At 30.1% G+C, this 12,193-nt stretch overlaps 1 protein-coding gene across 4 annotated transcripts in view; it reads right to left on the bottom strand.

The window, feature by feature from the left end:
• Window positions 1–6,924: 6,924 nt before the first annotated feature.
• Window positions 6,925–12,193, bottom strand: part of LOC108745554 — a 10,253-nt gene continuing 4,984 nt past the window's right edge. For 3 of the 4 annotated variants that reach the window (XM_018481751.1, XM_018481753.1, XM_018481755.1), the window contains one exon: window positions 6,925–11,746. In XM_018481751.1, the coding sequence (XP_018337253.1) occupies window positions 7,110–11,746 (4,637 nt within the window). In that variant the 3' untranslated portion in view covers window positions 6,925–7,109. The remainder of the gene's footprint in view (window positions 11,747–12,193) is intronic. The other variant, XM_018481752.1, reaches the window with a different exon arrangement.

The raw sequence follows: 12,193 nt of genomic DNA, 5'->3' as shown, positions 1-12,193 counted from the left end.
GATATACTAGTTGTTAAAAAGTAGTATATATAACAAGTGTATTCAATCTTCGGATAAATTACGTAATCAATATATTGAACAACGTGAATTATGTGCCAAAGCGTAAGATAAAGAGAATGCCATTAGCCTGACCGCGCCGATATGCCTTGGGGAGGATCTAGTGCGAAAAAATTGTGTAATTTCTTTAATTTTAAAGTACATAAACATTAATGTTTACATTAAAAAATTGCATTACATGAAAAATTTACATTTAAAGTCGCGATAACAAAAATAGCAACAGTCGATTCATTTATGAATTAATCAAAATTTTAAACTGTTAAAATTGATTTTGATATTGAATTTAATTCTTTTCGAATTATCGAAGACTGATTGATTTTTTTTCTGAAAGATAAAGATTTTAAAAGACTTGCTAAAAATTTATAAGATTTTTTTGGCACGAAAGTATAATAGACGTGGGATTTGAAAAAGCTAACAAAGATTTATCGCTGCATAATCAACTCCTTGAATCTTTTTGGCGGATACGGTCAGCTAATATATAACAAGTTAGTCACTTAAGCTCGCCCCCCCCCCCCTTGATATAAGAGTTCAGCATTAAAAAAGATCCAGAGAAAAAAAAAGCATTAACGTCCGATATTTGCAATAAAATTCCTGAAAAACTTTCCGATTTCGATGAAATTTGGTAAAGATATCTCAAACGTCATAATTTAAGATAGTTCCAGTGAGAGAGAAGTTTTAATTCAAATAAAAATTTGTCAATATAACATCTAAATATAAACGTTTTGTGTAAAAAGATAAAAGATGTGTGAAGTGCTACACGATTAAAACATTTATCTCAATCAACGTGAACCCGATTAGTAATATTTGCACTAAAAATTTTTCCATGAATAGTCGCGTTTGTCGTTTAAGATATTTTTACTAAATCATAAAGATCGGAGTTTTCGGAATTTTATTTGATATTTGTTTTAGATATTTTCATCATACTAAATAAGTCAATCGCATTAATAATAGTCTCTAATGTTATCACAGTATTTGTCATCGCAGTGACTAGGATAATAATTGCTGTAATGAATAAAATGTCGCTCAAAGTGCCGAATAAAGGAGATGAACGTAAATCACAATATTTATTCAAAAGCATGTGTGTCAATCATCTTACAATAGTGTTATTTATAATCTAAATGTTCTTTAACTTATATTTAATTTATTCATTCACATATCTTTACCTATCTCGTTCAACGACAGTCTCTGACTTGTATCTTTGATACAATGTTCTCAAATGCAATAAGAAATTGTTAGAATTTAACATATCAAATTCTATGTCTTAATTTTATTAGAATCTTATTCTTAAAACAGTACGTTTAATTTTTTTATTCTCTATATAACACAAAAATCCCTGTTTTTATCATCCGCTATTGGTGATAAAATATTTGATTAGTTTTCTTAGTATAAAATTCATTGAATGAATACAATATTGAATAAACATTACTATTAACTTGCATAAGAGTATACAACTTGCACAACTTCATTCTTAAAAATTAAAAGTCGATGTCAGAGATTGTAATATCTCATTAATAAATATTCGAAATTTATTTCTATTCATCCGGAACCACGAATTGACTTCATTATAATACTTACATTAGAATTTTTAACAATAAAAATTGATTTATATCTATTACATATAGTTACACAACATTTCCGCAAGAGAAAAATGACGCAAGTATATATGTAGAATATAAAATCCGCACATAATACGAATCTTTTCAAATTTTATGTTATGTGTGAATTGTGTTCTAAATTATCAGTCTTCAATCAAGAAAAATGATAAATCAAAATAAGAGTAGTTTTTAAAGATAATAACAAAATTAATATCTGCATTGCCTCGAGAGAACTTGAAACAAACAATTGATAATTAATTCTAAGTTAAATATATTATGTTCAATATTACTATAATAATCAATTTTTAAATATGCAATTTTTTTCTTCTCTCCTAAACAATTATATATTTTTTATTTGTGTCATTTTCCTCACAAGAATGCGAATATATAGATATATGCTATACATAACAAAATATAATACATACGCATATAGTAATAATATGATACGTAGTAGAAGATATAGAGCAGAGTTAACAAAGTTGTGTAAATATTATATTATTTGCAGTATTATTATTTATACCAGTATACTAGTATTTATTAACCTCAGCTCTTTTTTCCTATTTTTTTCTTACTATTGAATTTCGATATAATTAATTTTTATACACGAAATATCTAAAAATAATTTCAAATGAAGTATCAAAGATCTAAATTAGGATACGTCATCTCCAAAATGACGTAAGATAACTTCCTAACAGTTTCATAAAATAAAATTTTAATTTTAAAAAATTTTAAGATTAAAAATTTATATATAAAATTTTAATGTATGAGTTTTAAGACAATTTCGATCATAATATACTGGAGAGACACGTAAAAATATGATTAACGTATATCATTAAAAATAAATGAAGATCATTTCATAAATAATTTTGAATATTATATCAAGCTCATTTTGAGAAAGATGTAACAATATTATAACACACAATTCAGATATCGAAAATATTTAATTATCTGTTGAACTTTATTTCTTTAATAAGACAACAACGCGAACTGTTCTATATAGAGATTATATTTATAATATATATATAACATTAATTCGAAAATCTTATTTTAATATTCGTCTATTTACAAGTATTGTATATACTAAAAAATTGTACAATATTATATTACGCGTAATATATATGTTTGTAAAGAGAGGCTCAGATTTTTTTTAACATTAACTTTACAATTGTAATATGTTTTATTAGAAATGTTACAGAAATCCTAACAGAATATTATATAAATTTTCAATTATAATAAATTTGATATAAAAACAATAGTTTAACATAAATAAAAACAATAGTTTAATATAAATAAAAATTTAATTCAAGTATCAGAATATGAATGCGGTATACATATTATATGTGATCATTGCAATCCTTTATACATGATCATTTTTCAGCAAAAATCTAATCAACTGAATATGATATACATTCCTCACATAAGAATCCTATAACATCTTTCTTAAAACATATTCAGAATAATTACATAAATATGAATATTTTTATGAATCACTGCATTATTCCAGTTAGGATAGATACTTAGTTAAATATAGACAAATACACTGGTCAATTTGCAATCACTTTTTTTCTGTATTTTATGAATACAAAACATGTAATAATATTCATTCATAGAAAAAAATGCATAATACCTCTTACAAAAGTTTAAAATGTACTGAAAATATCTTAATAATGACAAACACTATCGTTAAAAATTTAACAATATAATTAGCGCAAGTTGTTTGTTATTCTAAAAACTTTGTAACATATTCTTTTTCTTAATGCTATACAAATAATAATGATCTGGACTAAGGACTGTGTGTGGTAATGACCTGTAAACTAATTAGAATAGTTGTATAAAATTTAGTCAACTAGTTTATAATCTATCATATATCGTATTTTTATTCTTATTCGCTTTAAAATCAGAATTGACAAAAAAATTGTTCGCAAAAAATATGTATCAAATATTAATGATAATTGCTAATATCATTAATAATGATTAAATTAATTAAATTAATAATTAAATTAATCCATTATAATCTACATAATATGACTAATGATATTATATCCAATACTGTTATTATAATGTAACAAGATAAAATTATTTTTTTCCGTATTCCATTTTAGAAAGTAGAAAAAAATCAATTATAATTATCATTATTAAATGAAATCTTAATAATAAACAAATTTAATGACAAATTTTAAAATAAAGCAAAAACTTAATAAGATCACCATTTGATGCAATGTTTCAATCAATAATAAATTAACAAACTTAGATGATTGTAAAATACGAAAATAGTTGAAAATAACTGAAAAAGATACAATATAAGGAATAAATAACAGAGTTGACAATTTATATATTTATCTCTCATTTATAATTCACTGAATTTTGAAATATCTTTCTGAAATTGTTAAAATTTTATGTTGAAAGAGGAAATTTAAAATAATGCAATATTAAAATCTTAATATAGTATCAAACTTACTCGCATAACAATAGCATTACCAAATCGCGATAATGTATTTTGATATTAACCGCAGTGTATTTTCTAAAAAAGCATATAGATAAACACAGTCTTATCTTAGAATATATGCCTCTTTTAGTAAGGAATAAAAAATGAAAGTAAAGTAATCGATTCTATGCTTTAGAATCGATTGCAAAATGTTGTAACATTCGGTTACTCTTCAATGGAACTACAACAGAACTATAATTGTATACTTTGGATAATGTATCTTCGTTATTCAAATCACTTTTAGAAATATTCGGTTTTGTTTAATAATAAATTCATAATTACATTATTCTTTATATACATATATGTTAAATTAATTTGAAATTAATTTAAATCCTAATTCTAGTCTTTATACTTCTAAAAATATTCTTTCATTGTTGCATTTAGTGCCGTAACTATGTATTTTTGACATGTAGATTTTTAAATATTTTATTTTTATAATTTAATAATTATTAACTGATAATATTAACATATTTTGCAAAATATACTCTGTTGCTAAATAAACAATCATAAAACACAGTACTGGTTACAAAAAATTAATTCAAAAATTTAATCTTTTTTGAAAATTTAATATTTATGATTACATCATTCATTAAACAATTGTTAATAATAGAAATTTATTATCTGTTTCTATATTGTTTCTATGAGCATTTAAATTATATTTTATCTTCTTTAACCTTCAAGTAGTGATCTTCTTTTCTTGATATCACTAGTGATGTGACGACAAATTGATGTATCCTTAAATAGAACTATATTTTAATAATATTAATATATCATCATAATTATTATGATAAATAGTGATAACAAAATTAAATACTAATACATATCTATTGGATGCAGAAATATAGCAGACACAAATAGAGAATTATAAGAGAATTATATTCCTACCACCGGAACATTGAGCATAAACACAGATTCTGCGATATCAGTTACTAATAACTTCTAGTGTCGTAATTCGATAACAAAAGTGGGAAAAACATAATATATGTTCAACTTTCACAGTCGGTTGAGAACTAATGAATTGCGTAGAGCGAGAAATGCAGCAGCGGATAGTGAAGAACATATCACAATAATAACACATTCAATTTGACGTCACCACCAGTGATAGGGAGTTAATTTGACGTACGTCACCAATTAAAGGTTAATGATATTAGAAACTGGATATAGGAAAACGTACATAGTCTTTATCTGTGATTAGTAGCATCTAATTATAATAATAAATTGTTATTATTCAATCAATTTAAACAAATAAATGATCTAATCGTTTCCAAATTGCTTTTGGGATATGCATTCAATTTCTTGTTAATAGCACTCATACTAATATTTTCTTTCGTAAAATATATTTATGTCCTATTATTAATTAATCGCGTGGAAATAAAAAGCAGAAAGATGCACAGCCATATTGAACCGTGACGTCAGAAGCGAGAAATAATACGTTAATTTTTATTATGTGTCATTTGTAAGTAAAAACAATTTGAATAAAATGAAATGATGAGATCGCTTTAAAACAATTGTAAAAATGGACGAAAGCTATCCTTATCTCCCTCCCCCCCCCCAGTAAATAATCGTAAAGTGATAAGAGGCACGTATATACATGCGTAACATATTTTCACTTATAAGTGCCTTTTATTACTTTTTTACGATTATTTATTGACTTTCAGGGGGGATAAGTATATAGTTTTTATCCATTTTTACAAATGTTTTAAAGCGATCTCATCATTTCGGTTTATTCAAATTGTCTTTATTTACAAATAAGAGGCACGTAACAAAAATGAATGTCATTTCTCGCTTCCGACGTCACGATTCAATATAGCTGCACTACTAGGATACTATTTAGAAATCTTAATAACAGTGAATTAATAATAATGAATAATAATAATAATAACACAAAATATATGGCAAAATATATGACTTTTTTATGGAATTTTGATCTGTTAAGCACTATGTATTGCGTATGTGTGCGTGTGTAACGCCAATTTTGAAAAAAAAAAAAAAAAAAAAACCTGTATCTCAAACGAGATCAAGTGCAAAATGTCATTGCTTAATATAGTTATGTGTAAATAAAAATATAGTTATCAATATAAAGAATAGTATAATTAATTACAAGTATGATAAAATAAAATATAGGACTGATAAAGATTACACAAATGATGAAAACTATGAAAATAATGACAAGAAATTCTTCTTATATCTATCAAATTCTATCAAATTACAAAATACTACAAATTAAATTACATTTCGACAAGAACAATCATCAATGTAACGAATTGCTAGTTATTTCTAAACATATTAAAATATGAAAAGAACATGAGTATAATAAAACAAATTAATGAAAATGCTACGAGGAATGACATATAACAAATAATATCACATTATGAAAAAAGTTCTTTTCACAATGACATTTATTACAAGTAGAAAAAAAGACAATACAATAAATATCGTACTACTTGACGTTTAAGACTTGTATTATATTTGTTGTATGACAAAAATTGTAAGTTTATTGATTGGCTCTATAGGATAGAGAAATAAGACAACTTTTCTTTTTTTGAGCCAATCAATAGACTTGAAATGCTTTATCGTACGACAAATGTAATATCAATACCTAAGATGCTAAATATTAAAAAAGCAACAATTTTATTAAAAATTTAAATCAAAAAGAAAATTATTTAAATTAAACAAAAGAATTAAATAACATATCTGCAAAACTTACCGAAAAATTAATCAGATCATATAAGAGTACTTATTAAGTTTCTGTTCTACTTCAGATAAATAACAAAAATGTCTCTCTGTTCAGATGAAAATGCATTTATTTACAGATCAGTAAATTGATACTTGATCACATCAGTATCATGTGATTCTAATGTTATTTAAAATGGCATAGAATCTATATGTTCATCGAAAAGTGACTGTGTTCCTTAATATCATCAATCGTTTTCTAACTTTCAAGAAATATAATTATCATCTATAGTTTACGTTCAAGATAAATAAGTAACGTTGTTGTAACGGCTACGGGCTTCGTGCTTCGATGAATGCTCGTGCAACGCAAACTCCTGCATTGAACCACACTCAAAGCCTGGACAATATATGCAGATGTAACGATCCGGATTTTGTGAGATCTGTTGCATTGTGTTTACAGTTACGAGCATAACGTTATCCGTGTTCGTTGGTATTAGGTTATTGGGGTGCAATTGGTAAGACATGTCTGTCTTAGATATTATGTAATGCATAACATTATTGCCAACATTCAATTGTTGCTGCTGCTGTAGTGGTTGATGTTGCTGATGCTGCAACTGTTGCTGATGTTGTAATTGTAACTGTAATTGTAAATGTCGTTGTAACTGTTGTTGCAGGTATTGCGATTGCTGATGCAATTGCTGTACCTGTTGCGGTTGCTGTATTTGTTGCTGTTGTTGCAATTTCTGCGGCTGTTGTTGCTGCTGCTGATGATGTTGCTGCGTCTGTTGCAGTTGTGACTGTTGTAACTGTTGTTGTTGTTGAATTTGATGTTGTTTTTGTTGATGCACCAGTTGTGAATGTTGTAATTGCTGCGAATGCTGTTGTTGCAAATATGGTGGTGGCAGTAGTTCGGACGTTTGATAAGTTTGTAAGAATGGTCTGACAGCTACGGTGCCAGTACTCTGATGCTGTTGGGCAGATTGGACTGACTTGTTTAATGGATAGTTGACAAGAGGTGACAAGTTTTGATGATAAGCTGTCTTCTGCGAGATTTGCTGCGAAGTAGTATCGACATTGTTTAACGAAACACACGTTGACTTTTCATAACATAACGCTTCTTTCACTTTTGATGTTTCTACATTCGCGTTATATTTGATCGAACGCAATGGCTTCACGCCGATCATTTGATATTGTCGAGAATTGGCCGAGACTTCTGTAGATGTATTCGGATGCACGGTGACGGATGGAGTCATTGCGGAAGAGAGGGAACAATCCTGAGTTGATGTTGTGGGCATGGCTGCTTGAGGATTGAACGTCGGTTTAGCTGGCCAGACTTGTATATTGCCGGAAGAAGTGATTTGGTCATCTGTCTTGTTTTGAAGAGACCGAATGTGTGTTAACTTATGTGTTCTATATTTCTGCCGAGACTCGAATGACAGGCTACACACTTGACATAAGAATTTCTCCGGTGGAGTATTTGTTAGCTCTGCCAAGGATTTCACGCGTAAGAAAGTCTTAGGCACAGAACTCATGGCGTTCTCCGGTAATGATTCTTTGAGATCTTCTCTCGAAGAATTCGCCATTGACGATACCGAGCGATCTACACTATTTTCGAGAGCATTGTTATCCCTCGAAACGTTCGAATTTGTTTTCAGCTGCGTGTTCTCGGATTCTATCGGAGTTATGACACTAATTCGGGAATTTAAACTTGTACTTTCTCTTACGTAGCTCGAAATCTTCGAAGATGCTGCGGCGATCAGAGTCGTATCGTTGGAATATCGCATTTGCCCATCAATAATGGCAAAATCGGACGTCATTGATTTCGTGTTTTCTGGCGTAGTGGAAGGCATACTATCAACATTTCTTTTGACCCCACTCGATACTGAACTTTCTTCACTTTCCGACAACACTATCGTTAGGTCCTCATCCGAGTCATCACCAAGATTTCCCGAATTGCTATTTGGTTCGGATTGTGTAACTGCGACGAGGAAATTAGATGAGGGAACTTGTACCGGAACGTGCGGGACATTTCCGGTTGCTTGTGCTTCTTTATTGGAACGTACTGATGACTGCGTAGATCGATTCTCACTCATGAGATTTTTCAACAGTAAGCGAGTCGATTTTTGTGATTCGCAGGATTTATTATTCACAGTCTTATCAACGACATTTTTCTTATTATCGAAATAACTCAAATTCATATAAGGTAATTCGTTTATGGTAGTGTCGCTTTGCGAATTTATGTTGAAGTTCCGATCACTGATGTCGCGATAGATTACCTCGCATGTGATCGGCACTTGCTTCTTCTCGTTGTTTCTGTGCACGAGCGCATGCTTCTGGAACAGTTCAACACTATGGAAATAATTACGACAGAGAGAGCATATATATTCCGCCCGCAGCTCACTGTGAGTCCGCCAATGTTCTCTGAAGGTCTGCAAACATTGCCACATGGTTGTGCATACCTTGCAGATATATACTTTCGTTACGGCGGTAACAGCTACGCAAGTATAATGCAAGTGTACCTCCCGCTTCTGCGTATGTTCCAACGAATGTAGCTCAAAAGACATCCTGCTGTAAAACGTCTTGTTACAGAATCCGCATATTAGCAAAATTGGTATTTTGCTGGGGGTGATCGAGATCGTACTTTTGCCGTCCGAAGATCCGAAGCGAGACTCGACGTTGTGGCTTTCGCAAATCATTTTGTGTGATTTCAGATCTTGTTCATAGATAAAAGGCATTCTACAATGTTGGCACACATAATCGGCTATTTGCATATAAAGCTGCTCTATCGGTATATCTGTCGCCAGTAACTTGATAAGTTTTGAGCTGATGTATGAAGGCCTTGGAAACGAGAGACGGCTAGCCAGGAATAACGAGTTCTTCTCATGATTTTGGAAATGGCTTTCAAAGAGCGGTCCAAAACTGTAGAAGATGACTTTGCATGTGCTACAAGAAAATGTCACCGTGCCTCTGTGATTAAGCCGGGAATGCATCGTTAGATGTTGCAACAAATCCTGGAGAGAGTTCAATATCTGCTGACAGCTGACACAGAGTAATTTGGACTTTCTACCTTGCAGTCGATTTTTGTTGCAGAGCATGCCATCCACGGAACTCGTACAATGCACTTCAAAGCATTCCAAGCCTCGAAATATTGTCTGGCAAGTGGTACACAACAAAACTATTTCGATGTAAATGTTCGATCCCATCGCTTCAATTGTTTCATTTTTGGGTTTATGGCACTCACAAATAGTAAAGAATCTCTCCGATTGAAGTTCTAAAGATGGTCCAGCATCACATATGTTTTCTTTTTCCGTACACTGCGTTTTGCCAACTTCCTGTTCGACGTTATTCGTTGCAGATGTCGACTGTATTTTTACATCTTGCTCTATAGTATATTCTGCTGATAAGTTCGAAATTTTGTTTTTTTCTTTGGTTGTATCTTGTTGTGATACTTCTAAACTCACAAGATTTTCCGCATTCGATTCGTTTATATTTTCTCGCTGACTCTTCTCTGACTCATTGATATCATTTCTAATTACTTCGACCTCTTCCACGGCTGCTTCTATTGAATTTTTCACTATATCATTGGAGACTTGATCGTTAGTCTTGTTAGACTCTTGTGTAGAAATAATATAATTTTCGATCGCTGTTTGCATATTCTGGAAATCGTTATGCATATGCTTTGCCATATCTTCAAAAAGTTGTTGATTGGTATCAAAGGACTTTGAACAAATCTTGCATGTTATTTTTTGTTTTACTCTAATGTTCGTTAAACTACTACATTCAACATTATTGGAGTCCGGAATTTCCGCTCCACTTGATGAATTTCGACTAGATTTTGACTTCATAACTGACCTACTTTTCATTTTCCTTTTTGATACTTTGAATTGTTCACGGCGCATTTTGATGGCTTTCAATGATGACAAGGACGAAGAAGAGGATGAACTTTCCATATCGGAATTAATAACGGGTTTATCTAATTGATGTGAGTCACTTTCTTCATTAACTGAAGAACATTTCGATGTCGATGGTTTCGAGTTCTCCAATTTTTTCTCCTTGCTCATAATTTTTAAAAGCGAGGCTTTTATACATTTTGATGCATAGGAAGATTTAGAATTCACATTCATATGTGTTGTATTAAAATTGTTAGCCAAATGTTTTATCCACAAATCGTAATTCTTGAATGACGAGCCACACGCAATGCACTTATGTGATTCCTCTTTTTTGTGTTGTATTGTTTGAAATTGTTCAATGCTGCAGTTTTTCGAGGTCTTTGACCTTTCAGATTTATTATTAGTTGACAATTTAAGACTGGTTGCTTCCTTATGCAATTTCGGTGACATCTCTGATATCTTCTTGTTCGAATTTAAGAAAGAGTCTAATGTAATAACATTGTCTGTCACTTCTACGTTTTTACACGGACTTTTAGAAACAGTATTCTTAGATTGAGTTAAGTCGCTCCTAGAGATGATTTTATCAACATTCGCGTCACTTGGAAGATTTTTACTGCTGATAGATGACTTGGATTTAGATGTATCATTACATTCTGTCAGCTTTGTTGAGTCTTTTGTCTGTTTGTTTGGCGAAGTAAGTTTTGAAGGAAATCCGACCGATGTTGTATGTTTCATGGAAGACGTAGATGTGGAAGCTAAAGTAACAACACTTTCGCATGCTGCATTCACCGATTTCTTCGATGAGCTTCGCGGAATGGGGAGTGTTTCTGTTATTGATTTCGATGTAGAAGCGATTGCCTTTTGTGATTTTTCCGACGTTATTAATGAACGAAACGCGTTTCGCCATAGTTCTAAACGCTTTCGTGATGAAGTACTATTCTTCTTTTCGGATACTCTTGGCGATAAAGTTTTACAATGATTTTGAATGAGTTTTCGATGAGTTTTCTGGAATGGAATATTTCCGCTATTTTCTGTGGTTTGAACGTCTGCAATAAAAATTAAAATAAAATCATAATAAATAATTTTTATTATTCTAAATAATTATTATTATTCGAAGTTTTAGATCAACGAGAAAATCAATCAATTAGATTAAAAATAAATCTAAAGAAATAATCAATTAGAAGAATTAATTCTATTTTTTTAGTTAAAGCAGGGATTTTAATGTTTAATAATACTAATATGCAAATTAAGACAATATTTCAGCTTCAGTTTGAAATTACATTTAATCCAATTTATATTAAATCTAATATACTGAAGGAGTAATCATGGGGCGGTGTCCTCGAAATCATTATAAAATTCAAATATGAATTTGATATGAAATCCTCATGTATAAATCCCAAAGAAGAAAGTCATATCATATATATAAGTAACTATAAATTTGTAGTTAAATAACGCTTCAAGTTATTAACTAGTTATTAATTAGTATTACGTGT

The sequence above is a fragment of the Trachymyrmex septentrionalis genome, unplaced genomic scaffold (genome assembly GCF_001594115.1).
Source record: "Trachymyrmex septentrionalis isolate Tsep2-gDNA-1 unplaced genomic scaffold, Tsep1.0 scaffold14, whole genome shotgun sequence".
In the NCBI taxonomy this organism is placed as follows: Eukaryota; Metazoa; Arthropoda; class Insecta; order Hymenoptera; family Formicidae; genus Trachymyrmex; species Trachymyrmex septentrionalis.
Note: the sequence above shows the minus strand (reverse complement) of the source record. Positions and strands in the feature narration are given on the sequence as shown.